This window comes from Centroberyx affinis, unplaced genomic scaffold, assembly GCF_046629955.1.
Source record: "Centroberyx affinis isolate AG114_WGS23_722 - 3 ecotype Tasmania unplaced genomic scaffold, CSIRO-AGI_Caff_v1 ptg005175l_1, whole genome shotgun sequence".
In the NCBI taxonomy this organism is placed as follows: domain Eukaryota; kingdom Metazoa; phylum Chordata; class Actinopteri; order Beryciformes; family Berycidae; genus Centroberyx; species Centroberyx affinis.
Window position 1 is genome coordinate 1 of NW_027282572.1, and position 15,735 is coordinate 15,735.

A 15,735-nucleotide genomic window follows, 5' to 3' on the forward strand; every position below is an offset into this window, starting at 1 on the left:
TTCGCATACCACATGCTAATCTGCAAGAAACACTTATAGACAATAGTGATTTGCATCAGACTTGGGTCAAATAGTTTTTCCAAATAATTCATAGTTTGTTTTTTAATCTGCATGGAATACCTAAAGTGTGGCATTTACAACATCTGGACAACTCAGGTAGCGTCAGGTAAGTTTTCAATCACAGAAAATTATACTTAACTGACTTTAAATACTTTCCTGTGATTGTCTAAACTTTCTGACATTATTGTCTTGTCCTGTCCTTAGTGGCAAACCCCACCCTTCTGGCACGTAAGCAAACTGTAATAATAGTTTGCAAATACTCTGATGAAGCCTCTGGGATGAGTGGCAAAATGTCTTCAGCTCTTCGATTTTAAGTCCAGTGGATTTTGTTTTTATTTTTTGGGCATCTTACTACCTGGATGACTGAAATGAATCTACATGACATAAAACATCATATTTGAAAATACTATTTGACCCAGGTCTTTGCACACTACAAAATAATTATAATAGACAATAGTGTTTTGTTTTTCTCTGTCTAACTAGTCATAGATCCACTGTTAGCACAGCTTTTACAGTATGAGTATATGGGATTGCCAACTATTAAACAAGGACTTGTTGCATTACAACCCGTAAGCTTTGAGAGATGTAGCATTGTTCTGAATAACAGTTCGTGGCTCATAGTGTTTAGTCAGGGTGAAAATAACCTGCTAGAGAATTTAGAGGCATCAAAGGTTTTCAAGAGCCTATTGCAGTGTAACTGCAGGCCACCTGCTATCTGGTGTATTCATGTATTAATTATAAACTTCTATATCAGTCACTTTGTCATGTGGGTTTAATGGCTCATATGTTACAATGGACATGTTTAGACTAGTTGTGTAGAACACTTTTGTACACCTATACTGAAGAAAGTCTCACCACCTAATTAATTAGTAGTTTCTAAAAGTAATTAATGGTTTACATTTTCAGATCTGATTAGATTATAGATGGTTATAGAAGCTTTATTTAAATCTCAGAGAACACAATTATGGGCAATTGGTTGAGCTTTAGTCCTTGTTGGGCCTCATGGCTGGATCTGGCAGCTTTCTTTTCCTGTGAGAACATGAGACAGAAATGTCTGGCAGCCAGCTCTCCTTATGATTTAGCTTCATGTTTTGCTATGTCGTGGGATGCATGTGATCTGTAGGTTTAAGTTGCACATCACAGCAGCACCTGGATCTGCTGTGTTTTACAGCTTCTGTCATTATAGGGAGTGTGGTGCAAGCTGATATCAGACCAGATCATAGGGATAACATCTTCTGTCCAAGTGTGAATGTGTGCGTGTGTGTGTTAGCGTGTGTGTGTAAATGTATGTGTGTGTGTGTATGTGTAAGCACATGCATGTGTTAGTGAGTCGGAAGGGGAAGGTGTGGAATGTTCTCTCTTCCAGGATCTCTTCCTCTGGCTACTTGGCTCCTCTCCAGCCCCTGCCTCCTCTCAGGGAGGGGTTTTTCCGATCTCTATGCCCGTTTTGTCTATTTCTGTCTGCCAGGGTATTCAGGTTGGTGTGTATCCCTTACACACACGCCGCACATTCCCCATCTCTTTCTCGTTATCTCAAGACTCTTTGCACTGGATCTAGTTTTATCCTACTCCCAAGTCTCAGTTGTCACACTTATCTCACCCTCTCTCTCTTCTCTTCCCTTCTCCCTTCTCTCTCCCTCATTTCTTATCCAGCATCTTACTTGTCTGTTTTCACCTCTGTCTAAGAAACACACAACTTCTTGAGTAAATGCTTTCTCCTAAATGCTTTTTGTTTCATACTGTATCTTTGCGAGCCTGTTAACTCAGGCAGTGATCGTGGGTAATGCAGTGTTTTCCCCCGGCTACAGCTGTACGGTGAGTACAGGGAGCAGCTGGGAAATTTTGCCAGACGAGAGGCAGCCCGTTTGCTGACAGAGAGACAATGGAGGAGACAGGCAGGGGAAAACACCTTGGCCACTGGCCGCAAAGGGCTTGGCCGGAGACATCACCACCCTGTGACCCTGGAGTCGCATCTCAGCCATGCCTCTTCTACCAAGAAGCCCCGTCCCTACTCCAAATGCCAAGGTGATCAACAGGATATAACAGTTGTAACAGTTCACAACCAGGAACCAGTATAATTTAGAAACATCTAGAATGCTATACAATAGGTATTTTCAAAGATGCCAATCATGCTGATGAATCTATATAGAGCAGTCTACTGACACACTAATGCAGAAAACAAATAAACATCTAAGACAAAATGTATATAAAAAATCTAGGGTGCCTAAGACTTTTGCACAGTACTGTATGTATATTTCTTTGAAGAAAACTTTTCAGGCAGTACACATACATTTGTAACCGTTGAAAAAAACATAATACTTTTGGGGACCTTCTTTAGTGAGATAATGGGTGCTTCAGCGATGGCCACAGGCTAATGCATCACCATTGTACCTATAATTGCAGTGAAGAATACTCTCTTAGGTATTGTTACTGTCACTAACCAATAAATCAACTGACAACAATATTGAAGTCAAGGTGAATCATTCATTTTGTCTCCAGACTGTTTGGCTCGTATGCGGCGGTACATAGTGACCAAGATGGGGGAGGACTGGATTTTCCTGGTTCTGCTGGGCCTGACTATGGCTCTGGTCAGCTGGACTATGGACTATGCTAGTGCCAAGAGCCTGCAAGGTACTGGACAGTAATGCGTTGCAAAGCCAAACAGCTGTAACTACTTTTTAATGTGATACTATATTGATCAGCGTAGGGAAATTCTGTTTTCCCTTGCCTCCCTCCTCCACAGGGAGGTCAGAGTGCATGTTCAGCTGCAGAACAGCATCCATGGAGCTGGTTTTTTCAGTGTCTTGCTCAAGGACACTTCAGCAGGGCGGATGCTTACTGACGAAGGTGAACCGGGTCTTCCAGTAAAAAGGACTGTCTCTCAAACCACACCGGCCCACTGGAGCTCAAACATCCCGACTAGTGTTTAGATTTCATATCAACAAAAGTTAAACCCTTAAATGGTGTTAAACTATATACAGTTTATAGTCCACTTCTGCACCAGCAATGCTCTTGTTGGGAGGGAGATAAACTTTGAAGTCATTTTTTCCTACACGTGCAGTTACCGCTCTTTGTCTTTGGAGGGCAGAGTAGGCCAAGGTCATATAGAGATTATTACTATCAAATGCAGGAGCTGTTGGTCAGGCATTTCTTCATCAGTCCATTTTGAATTTGCAGAATGATAATGTGAGGCTTTTTGTAATGTACTGTTCCGTTTATACTTGTGTGTAATGTAATGTTCTCTTTCCTCTCTCTGCTTCTGCTGTCTCTCTTTCTTTCAGCTTATAAGTGGATGCATGGGGAGCTTAAGGGCAACGTGCCGCTCCAGTATCTAGCCTGGGTTACCTATCCCATGATCCTTGTCATGTTTGCCTCGCTCTTCTGCCACCTGGTCGCCCCGCAGGCCATCGGTAAGCTCTCCAGCATCTGTCAGTCTCTCTCATTTCTTCTGTTTACCTCTTGTTTTTTTCTATTGTCTTGTTGCTGGATAGCAGCACTTTAACCTCTCTTTTTACGCCTGGAAGTCTTACATTATTAATCGCACTCAACATCCTTCAGCCCCAGATGTTTCTCCTCTTGCTCCATCTTACCTAAATCTGTTTTTTGCCCTCCTCCCTCCTATCTGTCTTACAGGTTCTGGTATTCCTGAGTTGAAGACCATCCTGAGAGGTGTGGTGCTGAAGGAGTATCTGACCCTCAAAGCCTTCGTAGCTAAAGTCATCGGCCTGACTGCAGGCCTGGGCAGCGGGATGCCAGTGGGCAAAGAGGTAAACCAATTTCCATCTCCCTTTCTGTCTCCCTTTCTCTCTCCCTCCCTCACCCTCTCCTCTCTCTCTCCCCCTCTCTCTCTCTCTCTCTCTCTCTCTCTCTCTCTCTCTCTCTCTCTCTCTCCCTCTCTCACAATTCAATTCAACTCAATTTGTTTGCATGAATGGATGGTAGCCATTGTTGCAAAAGCAATACATCAAATGACAAAATGTAATAAACACATTACAATGAGAGAAGAGAATATACACAAACTATATACAATGATCAAAGTAAAACAAAATACATAAATAAAAATATAATATATATACAGGATTTACAAGGGTGTGGGACATGAAAGAGCTGTCATAGTCTGCAGCTATTTGAGACGTTTCTATATTTTCACCCAACAGGATACAGACTTTTTCTTATGGAATCTGGATATTTTCTCATAATATTTGTCTCTAATATGTTTGTATTTTGAGCAGGAGAGTAAGAAATGCTGTTCATCCTCTATGTGTCCTGAGCTCCAGTGTTTACACAGCCTCTGCTCTCTGACCGGCCATGTTTTTCTGTGGCGTCCAACCCGTCTCTCTCTCTGCATCTATCATCATCTATTGATCTATCACCATCATCATCCCTCCTCTCTCCCCGCTCTCTTCTGTTTTTCTATTTCTCTCTTTCTCTCTTTCTCTCTATCCATCACTCTATCTGTTCTTTCGTCAAGTATGGAGGATAATAAATCATCTACTGTCATGTTTATCTTCTCCTCTCATGGGACCAAACCAATTTATTCAAGTCCTCGGCAAAGTCCATTCATTTTCTCCATTACAGCGGCAGGGCAACTGTCACATCAAGCAATTATAAAGTGATTTATTCCTACTGATACAACGTGTCCCAGTTTAGACTCTCTGTTTTAGAGACAATTGTCCATGTCTGCGTAGATAATGTTTGGTGGCCTTCATCTGTGTCTCTGTGTCAATGATTTCCTCACTTCCAGGGCCCATTTGTCCACATTGCCAGTATCTGTGCCGCGGTGCTGAGTAGATTCATGTCCATCTTCTCTGGAGTCTATGAGGTAAGCCGAAGCCCTGACCAAAACAGACTACATCTCCCATCAGCCCTGTCTCCTGCTCCTCCCACCACAGTCATAATACTAATGATGTGGAATGTGTTTTCACTCAGTCTGTCCTGGCTCAGTTCTCTGTCATAACTTTCTTTGTTGTTGCCTGTTATAACTACAGTGTTCCCACGCAGTGTGAAAATCATTGAAAGTTTGGATTTGAGAAAAATGAAATAAGGCCTTGAAAGCTTTTGAAAATGAATGGAATTGAAGGTACTTTTTTTTTTTTTTTAATTAAAATATAGCACCCAAATTTATCAATTTGCCTCAGCTTTCTGGACTTGTCTCCATCCTAGGATCAACACTTTATATCCTGAGGAAAACCCTGGCATGGAAATTTACTTTGATATAGCAGCAGTTTTAAAATGATTTCACTATGATTTCTAGACTTGACAAGATCATGACAAAAAATGAGGCCTCTATGATGTTTCACCTTAACCCTAACCCTAACCCTAACCGTCTCTTTGTTCCCCTGTGCCAGAAAAGTTAAGCATCATTTATTGTTTTGTGTGCAACCTACCTATATTCTTCACCCCAAATCATGCCAACTTTGAGTCCTTGAATTTTACCAAACAAGGCCTTGAAAGTCATTGAAAAGTCCTTGAATTCGGTGTCCAAGTGAGTGTGGGAACGCTGTGACTATTGTCCTGTCCCATCTGCCTCTCTCTTGCCCCGTTCACACCCTCCCCCCGCCTCCCCCTCCCCTCCCTGTGTCTCTTGTGTCTTTGTTTTGGCTCACCCCCTCACACCTCGTCTGTGTTTGTGTCTCACTGTATTAATAGTGTGATGGTAATGTCTGGCATGTGTATTAACAGTGACCTCCCATATCCCTGTCTGTGCTCTCCCTCTCTCCCTCTCTCTCCCTCTCTCTCTCTCTCTATGTCTCTCCCCTCCCTTTGGCTCTCTGATTCACCCCTATCCTCTACTCATCTGTGTCCCCACTCCTCCCTTTTTCCCCACCCTCCCACTCTCTATCTCACCCCCATCTCTCCCCCATCTCTCCCCCATCTCTCCCCCATCTCTCCCCTCCCTGTCTGCTGTGCTCTGTTGACCCTTGACCCTTAACCCCAGAATAGCGCCCATAACCAGGACCTGTTGGTGTGTGCGTGTGCCGTGGGAGTGGCCACCTGTTTCGCTGCCCCCGTGGGAGGCAAGTCCCGCCCCGCTCTGCTCCTCTCGCTCAGGCACAGGTCTCTGGTCAGCTTTGTCCTCCTGAAATAACATCAGCAACCCAAATTTGGAGTGGCGTTAAAACTGACCTAAGACCAGTGTCCTACATTACAAGGGGTGAATTCAAAATGAATGAATATTCAGACGTGTGCAGATATATATTTACCTGCCAGGAAGAATAAATTGCTCATCGGCAAAATGTAGTTATGTAACGTCTGCTGCTGCAAATTTCTGTCTGCAAACAGCCGCATGGATTTATCTCTAAGGACAAAGAGACCAGTTGGTTTATTTCCTGAGTGCGTACTTGCTTCCTCTATCTCTGATTATTTTCAATGGCTTGTGCATCCTTACTCTGTCTTCTGCTCTCTTGTGTGATTTTCTCCCCCTTTTCGCTTTTTTTTTTTACCACACTCCAGTGAGCATTATTCATTCACTTTATTCCATTTTGCTTTCCTCTGTCAATTCTCCCCCTGTGCTTCTTCTCCATTCCCCATGACTTCCCCATGGTTCCCCTCTCCTCTCTCTCTCTCTCTCTCTGTCTCTCTCTCCCTTGATCTTTCATTCTCTCTTACTCCAACTCACTCTCCTGTCTTCTCTACGCCTCTCGTTCTCATCACCTTCATTTTCCCCTTCATCGTCTCACGCCCTTCATCCCTCATTCTCTCTCACCCCTTCACACTCTCTCCTTCCCCTTTTTTTCTCTCCCCCTCCCTCTCTGTTTTCTGTGTCAGTAGAACCCTTATGGTTACACAGATATTCTGACTGTTGGCTGTGCCGTGGGGGTGGGATGCTGTTTCGGCACTCCACTAGGAGGTACTGTACATCTTGCACCCTGCACGCCTCTCCCATACAACCAAAATCCACAAGCGTAACTCTGTACTGAATCAGAAGCAAGTTTACTATACTAATACTGTACTACAGCTATACTATGCCATATTACGAGTACACACCATTCCATATATACACCCCACTTTCTCTCACAGAGCCAATAGGATTAGATATAGGTATAAACACCATAGTGGCTTCTTTGGGGGAACATCAGTCAATCCTTTGAGTGAAAGTGGGCATGCACACAAAATAGCTAATTAAAAAAATAATTCCAATGGAGTTAATCCAACATCTCAGAGCTATTTTGTGCGCCTCTCTTTAACCTTGGCTCTTTACCTCCCATTGCCACTCTCAGGCCGTCTGCATAGAAAGGAAAAATAGAGCCATGACATATTTAGTCCTCAGACAATGTCTTTGCATCCTTGCCTTTTGTTCAGCTCTTTTCATCTTGCCCAAAGTAATGTTTCTGATGAGCTCTGATGTTTATTTTATCACACCACATGCTGATTATGCCCCTGTGTGTATTTGTGTGTGTGTGTATGTGTGATTTTGTCTGTGTGTGTGTGTGTGTGTGTGTGTGTGTGTGTGTGTGTGTGTGTGTGCATGTGAGTGTGTAGGCTACATGTGTGCACATGTGTGTATCTGTGTGTGTGAGAGTGTGTCTGTGTGTATTTGTGTTCACTCCCTGTGGTTCTCCTGTTGTGTATAATTACACTCTTAGCTTCAAGTGTTTTTGGACTCATTCTGCTTATTTAACTCATTTCTCTGTCTGTCTCTCTCTCTCTCTGTCTCTCTCTCTCTCTCATACACTCTCTTTCTCTCTCTCTTTCTGTCTCCTCCCTCACTCCCTATTTCTCTCTCTTTCTCTCAATCTCCCCATCCTTTTCCTCCCCTTCTCTCTTTTTACACACTATCTATCCTCATTTTCCTCTCCTCTTCCTCTGTCCTTCCTCCTCTTTCTCTATCCCTCTCTCTCCCACCAGGGGTGTTGTTCAGTATTGAGGTCACGTCTACCTACTTTGCGGTGAGGAATTACTGGCGGGGGTATTTTGCCGCCACATTCAGCGCCTTCATATTTAGGGTGCTCTCTGTTTGGAACAAGGATGCTGGTGAGACCCAGAACATGGGCAAATTTAACACTCTCTCTCACACACACACACACGCACACACACAGTTGAAAAAGAAATGCTGATCTTGCATGTTATGGATAGTGGCTGGATATGACAGCTAAGTAATATGTGGCTCTTTAGATAAACCAGAAATGTTTTAAGTCATCACTCACAGTATATAAGCAATCCACCAGCACTATAGAAAGGATACTGAGCACAGCAATATAGAAAATATGAAGTGGCTGGGTGCTTGATGCCAAGCGAGTGAGATCAGAGCCTTATATAGTATTTTTTATAGTTCTTTGAAATATGATTTGTTTTCTCTTTCAGTCACGATCACAGCTCTCTTCAAAACTAACTTCCGGATGGATTTCCCCTTTGACCTTCAAGAGCTGCCAGCATTTGCAATAATAGGGTGAGGATATAGTAAACGTGTGAGCGTGTGTGTGATTGTGTTCCTGTACTTCTATCTTATTGAGAACAAATGTGAGTATTAAACCTTCAGAATGGGGATATTTTTGCGAAGTGAGATAATTTTTGGCCAGTCCTTGTTAAAGGGGCTTTAGGGTTAAAGGATAACGCTGGTGTTTTTTAATGCATTTCTTACCGATTTTGTTTTGCCAACAAGTCTCGTCCATGTAGCCGAAGCCCAATGAAGCCATGTCCCAGCAGCCATAGAACTCCATTGTATTAAAAAAACGATTAAAAATAAGTCAAAGAGCGATGCCGTTGCTCTGGGCAGCATATTTCATTATTGCAATGCACCGGGCCAGCTGACTTTTTCCTCAAACAACTTAATAAGCCGACCGTAAACCATCGACCGTCCCCGGCGTAATGAAGAATTTGTTCCCATTTGAATTTGATTTGGTAATAACTACAACAGCCTGACAGTTAGCGATTTTTTTTTTTTGTGAGCTGTATTTCAAGGTTTTTAGCTTACAATTGGAGCCAATGACTTCCGGGTTGAAGGTTCAAAACAGTACGTGGGAAGTCAGAAAGTAACGGGAGTAGAGCAAATGCATTGTTGATTTTGCTATTTTCATAGGATTTTGTTGACGATAAGAAATACATTAAAAAACACCAGCCTTATCCTTTAAGGTTAGAATTAGGATTAGGTTATGGTTAGGGATTTAGTGGTGAGGGTTAAGGTTAGGGGATAGGGAATGAATGTCGTCAATGGATGGTCCTCATTACGATAGAAGTACAAGGGTGTGTGTGTATGTGTGTGTGTGTGTGTGCGCGCATGTAGTGATTCGAGTCAAATCTTTAAGCGTCTCTCTCCTGCTGTAGGATCTCATGTGGGTTCCTCGGGGCGTTCTTCGTCTACCTGAACAGACAGGTGGTTCTCTTCATGAGAAGACCAACGGCACTTACGCGCTTCCTAACCAAGCAGTGAGATCCCGACACACACACACACACACACACGCACGAAACACGACAGCGCGCTCACTGCCACCGTGGATTAATCTAGCACTCAGCTCTTAAACCACTGTGATTCTGGTAGCAGACGCTGTTCCCAGGAACTCAAACCATTTGCACATTCAAATCCAATTCCTCTTAATGTATCTCAGCTCCACTCTACAAAGTCATCAGTCTCACAACACTGGCCAGGACAGCAGCAAAGCCTTAACAACCTTACAGCCAGTCATTCACTCAATGGGGAGATTCACTTATCCTCTGAGACTCACCAGTCAGGGAACATTAGTCTCCACCATTAAGAGCGGCGAGCGGCAGCACCAGGAGAGCGGTACTATCAGTGTTGGTACACCCTCACACTGAGCCTCATTCATTTCTATTCCTAGCCTCAATTACCTACTCCTGTTCAGCAGTGTTGTGGGTTTGCGGGATAATAGGAAGAGTTTTCTGTTAATGATTGTGTGTGTATGTTTGTGTGTTTATCTGTGTGTGCCTCTTCATATGTGTGTGTCTGCGTGTGTGTGCGGCCAGTCGATTGATCTATCCAGGTGCAGTGACACTGATTATCGCTACCTTCACGTTTCCTCCTGGATTTGGCCAGTTTATGGCTGGAGAGGTTAGAAAACACGGCAGACATTAGAGTCAATCTATATTCATATTCTCTGAGTTCGTTTTGATGTGCGTTCATTAATATTAATGGAATTTTGTAAAAATTTGATGTATGTGAAACCCGATATTACAATGTTGGTACATTCTCTCTGGCAGCTGATGCCCAGGGAGTGTATCAACTCCCTGTTTGATAATTTCACCTGGACCAAAATCTCAGGATCCCCCACTCCGCCTGACCTGGGCCGCTCGTCCGCGTGGCTGCACCCCCGAGTCAGCGTCTTCGTTATCCTCCTCCTCTTCTTCATCATGAAGGTACAATGTCTCTCCCTCTAGCTGGGAAAGTGTTGGTTTCAATGTGTGTGAAGCACTTTTGAGATCGGTCTGGTTTTATGATAACCTTGATCCTAAGTTGATCCTAAGTTGATCCTAAGTTGATCCTGTTTTTATATTGTAGTTCTGGATGTCAGCAGTTTCCACCACAATGCCCATCCCCTCTGGTGCCTTTATGCCAGTGTTCATATTAGGTAAGAGGATTTTGTAATACAAGTGCAGTATCTCCTGCTGAGCTTCAGTTCAATTTGTCTTTACCAGTGCGCCTTATCTCTCTCTCCTCAAGGGGCTGCTTTCGGTCGCCTCGTAGGGGAGATCATGGCCACTCTTTTCCCAAATGGAATCCTGTTTGATGGGATAGTCTACCGCATTCTGCCGGGAGGTTACGCTGTCATTGGTCAGTCTCCTAACCTTGAGTCTGTACCCAGGGTTCCCACAGGCCTTGGAAATCCTTGGAAGTTTGCGGATTTGAGAAAAATAAAATAAGTCCTTAAATGTTTTTGAAAATACCTGATGGCCTTGGAAGTATTTGATTTTTTTTTAAATATAGCAGCCAATTTCATCAGTGTGCCTCAGCTCTCTGGATTTCTCTCCGTTTTAGGATTGACACTTCATATCTTGAAGAAATCGATTGGTTTAGAATTAATGATTTCACCAGGATTTCTTGATTTGACAAGATCACAAGTAAAAAATAAGGTCTCTATGATATCTCATTTTGACTAATGTGATGTTTTAACCCAAATCATACAAATTTTGAGTCCTTGAATTTCACCAAACAAGACCTTGAAAGTCATTGAAAAATCCTTTTGATGAATTTGATGTCTAAGGAAGTGTGGGAATCCTGTGTTCCCTCTGTCTCTTTTCTCCACAACTCACAAACCTAATTCACCTTTACTCAACATTATCATCATTACATACCTAATGCTTTATCCCTGCCACACACTTAATTTTCTCCCTGTTTCTTTGCCTGTTTCTTCCTCCTCTCCGGTCTCCCCCAGGTGCGGCAGCGATGACGGGGGCCGTCACACACACGGTTTCGACGGCAGTAATCTGCTTCGAGCTGACCGGGCAGATCTCCCACATCCTGCCCATGATGGTGGCGGTCATCCTGGCGAACATGGTGGCCCAGGGTCTGCAGCCTTCCCTCTATGACTCCATCATCCAGGTCAAGAAGCTGCCCTACCTGCCTGAGCTGGCCCTTGGACACATCAGGTAAACACCTGAAGCTGTCTTGGCTCACGCAGACAGAACCTCATATTGTCTGTGTGTTAATGTGCTATTAATATAGTGCCAGTATTCATATTTATTCCATACAGTACAGCTACCATTGCATGTCAGTGGTTAATTATTTAAATATTTTTCTACATCCCCAGCAAGTATAACATCTTTGTGGAGGACATCATGGTGCGCAAGGTGAAGTTCCTGTCTTCTCACTCCACCTATCGGGAACTGAACCACCTGCTAGAGACCACCACCCTCAAAACCATCCCTCTGGTCGACTCTAAAGGTAGGACGACCTACTTCCTTGGCAGAGGTTATACTGGCTCTGTTTTGCCCTACATAAGCTTATTATTAACTCTCCTTTCTCCCCAGAATCCATGATTCTTTTGGGCTCCATCGAGAGGACAGAGCTCCAAGCTGTCTCTGATTGGTGGCTCTCAGCAGAGAGGCGGGTCTTTGAAAAAGGTCAGAGTTCACCGGGCCAGGGCACCAAGGTCAGCTGGGAGTCCTTCACCTTTGTGGATGAGGAGGGAGGAGAGGAGAGCACAGACAAGGTGGACACAAAAACACCCAGCCATAAGCTGGCTCACAGATGGATGTTATTTCTGAGTGGCTAGTTAATTAGTTCTATAATTTATTATGTAGTAACAAAGTATTATTTGCCCCCAGACCACTCCAGTGCAGGATGAATGTAACGGGCCCGTCCCATCCCCCAAACCTCAGGAGCCCTCCACCAATCACACTGGCTCAGGTGACATGACATTTTCACTTCCAATAAAGACAGGTTTGGCAGTCAAATGTCAGTTGTTTTCACCTCTTACACGTGTTTCCATACCGTGTCCTCAGACAAGCGCAAGCTGCCGTCTGTCAGGCGGACCCTTCAGAGACTCTTCTCCTCCTCCTCTTCCTCAGGCCAGCCTGAAACTCAGGTAGGCCGCTGTCTCATATCCAAGATCAGCCTTACATACTCTTTATTCTTTACTTTAACCCCAAAGCGCAAAGGATCAACACATCACACTGATCCGCTATCAAGTTGGCAGTGACAGCTGAGACAGGAGCATCATTCCACCAGGGCAGCTTAAGCCCCTCTCATTGGCAGAGAGCATGACATGATGCACGATACGGCAGTTATTCTGCAGCTGGAGCACTGGAGCTGACATATTCTGCAATGGGTGGTATCATAAAACCACCAGGGGGCACCTTGCTGTCATTTAGCACAACTGTATAGCTGATGAAACTGACTGACTGTCTTTCTGTCTGTCTGTCTCTGTATCTATCCCTGTCTCTCCCTGTTTGCCTTCCTCTCCTCCCATCTTTTCTCTCTCTCTCTCTCTCTCTCTCTCTCTCTCTCTCTCTCTCTCTTTCCCCAGGAGGCTACGCCTCCTCCATTGACCGACACCATGACACCAGAGGAGGTACTGTACCGTATTGATTCAGTATCCACATAACCAACAATGAGACAATCAAACCATCCCTAATCAATAATTAGTAACTCTTTACGCTGTGAGTCCATCTCTCTCTGCCTCTCTGCCTTGTGATTGGCTGATGCAGATCAAAGCCTGGGAAGAGGTGGAGCTGGATAAACCAATCGATATGGAGCAAATACGCATAGATCCCTCCCCGTTTCAGCTGGTGGAAAGAACTTCTCTACACAAGGTGACAACGGCAACACGTTGCTGACTCAGTCATCACACTCAGAGGTCATGCACACTGCATTGATTATGCAATTATAAGTCATACACCAATTCATATTTCCGTATAGAAGATTTTGAAAGAAGAGGACAAAGTACACTCTATGCTGTGATTCATGCTATGCTGTGATGCAAGATGATTCATTTTTCACTTGCAGAGAAATTGTGTGTGAGGAACAGGGCATTTTTAAATCAGACATGGTTAGGTGTAATTATGTGGCAGCTATGCAAGCACAGTAGTGTCACAGTACAATGCATTTAACACTGACTGGAACATACACAATTTCTCTCTCCCTCTCCCTCTCTCTCGCTCTCTCTCTCCCTCAGACCCACACTCTGTTCTCTTTGCTGGGTCTCAGTCATGCCTATGTCACCAGTATTGGAAAGCTGGTGGGTGTCGTGGCGCTGAAAGAGGTGAGGTCACTTGTTTTTTTCCCTTATTTTCCTCTCCTCTTCTCTATCTCCATCTCTTTGTCACCTTTCTCAGCTTGATCTTGAAATGTGGCATGACAGGGAGCTGTGATGATCTCACAGCGTGGGCCGCAGTTCTGCGCGTCCGTCACGGTGTTCATCATGCTTTATGCCGTGATTCATGCGGTTGTGCCATTAACGGCCCTCACAACTCATCTCCCTTGATGTTCCCTTTAATAATCCTACACTGTCCCTTTAACGCACCTTCAATTCCTTATAGCTCTTATAGAATTCCCTATCTCTCTCTCTCCTCCAACAGTTGCAGAAGGCTATAGAGGGCTCAACTCGCAGCGGGGTGAGGCTGCGTCCCCCTCTGGCCAGCTTTAGAGATGCCAGCCGGAAAACCAAGAAGCACCAGCCTCCCCCGTCCACCCCCTCCTCCCCCACCCGGGACAGGGAGCTGTGGGGGGAAGGGAGCAGGAGGGAAGGGGAGCTGGTGAGGAAGGAGTCCAAGGAGGATTCCCGAGGGAAGGCGGCCTCCTCCCCCAGAGGAGCTCCCGGCTGTGACTCTGCCCCCCCCTCCCCCAGCGGTGCGGAGAGCACCGGCGACAGCACCGACACCGACACCGCCACACGAGGAGCTGAAGGCCCTCCACAGGAGCCGGAGTCCCCCTCCACCTCCTCCCCTACCTCGCCTTCACCTCCCGCCGCCTCCGTGTCGCCCTCCACCCCCGTCCTCACGCTGTCTTCCCTCCAGGAGGAGCGGGAGAGTGAGGAGTCAGACGAGCCCATTTAGGACGACTGGGGTTTTAAGAGGAAAGACTTTTACCCTCTTTTGATTTCACTCCTTTCGCCCGGTGATGGCACAGCTAGGTGCTTCCTGGGTGGAGGGGTGCCGCTTGGGCCCATCTGCAGCCCTCACAGACATTCAGCTTTCAGTGAGCAGGACGAGCCGCTGCGCACAACGCTCCTGAAGCTTGTAGTGCAGAAGGATTTTTTTTTCTACTCTTACAACAGCCTCATTTTTTTCACTCTCAATTTCTCAGGTGCCTTCCTGTGTCTTTTGAACTGCAGACAGACAGATAAACATGTCCAACCCTACATATCAGTGCTGTTCAATGTCCATCCATATCTTGGAAATGTTGAATGTCTGGAAATATATGTAGCTGTACGTTATATGTATCAATGTCTGTTAATTTCATCAAGTGCCTTCAAGGCAAAGTAACTGACAGCAATGAATTGTTTGATAAAGACATAATATTGATGAAGACTTAATTAATTTGACCTAGGTCATGCTGATCATGCATTTTAAGTTTACTGATTGAGATCAATTTAAAATTATAACTATGACATTTATTATATATTTGCTGTATAGTAAATATTCAAATCACTCATAACAATCTGTAATTTTTAAAAATAATAAATATTTCAATTTGTCCACTGTCCAATTTTAATTTAATACAGTAAAGATGATCATAACTGTATAACACCTTTGAATAAAATAATTCGTATCACATATCAGTTTGCTCCAGCTTGATAGCAGTCAAACTTTAAAAGAGGCAATCTTCCTGAAGCAGGAACATATAAACACTTTGTGCTGGGAACGTCAACAGTGTATTTTAGGCTCCGATTCCTATGTGAGCTTGGAGAAATAAGCATTGATCCCAATGGGGGAGGCTTTTCTCTGAGAATTTATTTGACATTAACATTCTCCTGGCATAAAAATGCCTGACAATGATGGGACAGGAAGGTTTTTGGAGAAACATAACAGGCTGGATTGCATTGCTGCCAGTTTGTGCTGTAGCCAGTTCCTTGGTGATTGCCATGTTTGGTCTGACAACCACAAATGAGTTGGCCGGAGACTCCGGCTGCCACCAGACACCGCTAAAGACATATCGCATGTGTTAAGGGCTCTAGAGGAAAATGGGTGAATATGTGAGAATTTAATTATTTAGTTTCTGAAAAGATATCCAGACATAGGCACAAGATATTCCATTTGTTGGTTTGTTTATTTGCTCTTTCT

General features: G+C 44.3%; 1 protein-coding gene across 1 annotated transcript; it reads left to right on the forward strand.

The window, feature by feature from the left end:
• Window positions 1-1,528: 1,528 nt before the first annotated feature.
• Window positions 1,529-15,033, forward strand: LOC139666870 (chloride channel protein 1-like; the record flags this gene model as incomplete). The annotated part of the gene is made up of 23 exons (XM_071546210.1): window positions 1,529-1,537; window positions 1,869-2,085; window positions 2,560-2,691; window positions 3,342-3,470; window positions 3,694-3,827; window positions 4,805-4,882; window positions 6,832-6,910; window positions 7,909-8,034; window positions 8,365-8,449; window positions 9,325-9,426; window positions 9,982-10,066; window positions 10,216-10,371; window positions 10,514-10,583; window positions 10,676-10,786; window positions 11,388-11,601; window positions 11,763-11,896; window positions 11,983-12,164; window positions 12,280-12,361; window positions 12,457-12,539; window positions 12,981-13,025; window positions 13,162-13,266; window positions 13,629-13,715; window positions 14,032-15,033. Coding segments are annotated over 23 exons (2,922 nt in total), but the record flags the coding sequence as incomplete, so codon positions are not given.
• Between the last annotated feature and the right edge of the window lie 702 nt (window positions 15,034-15,735).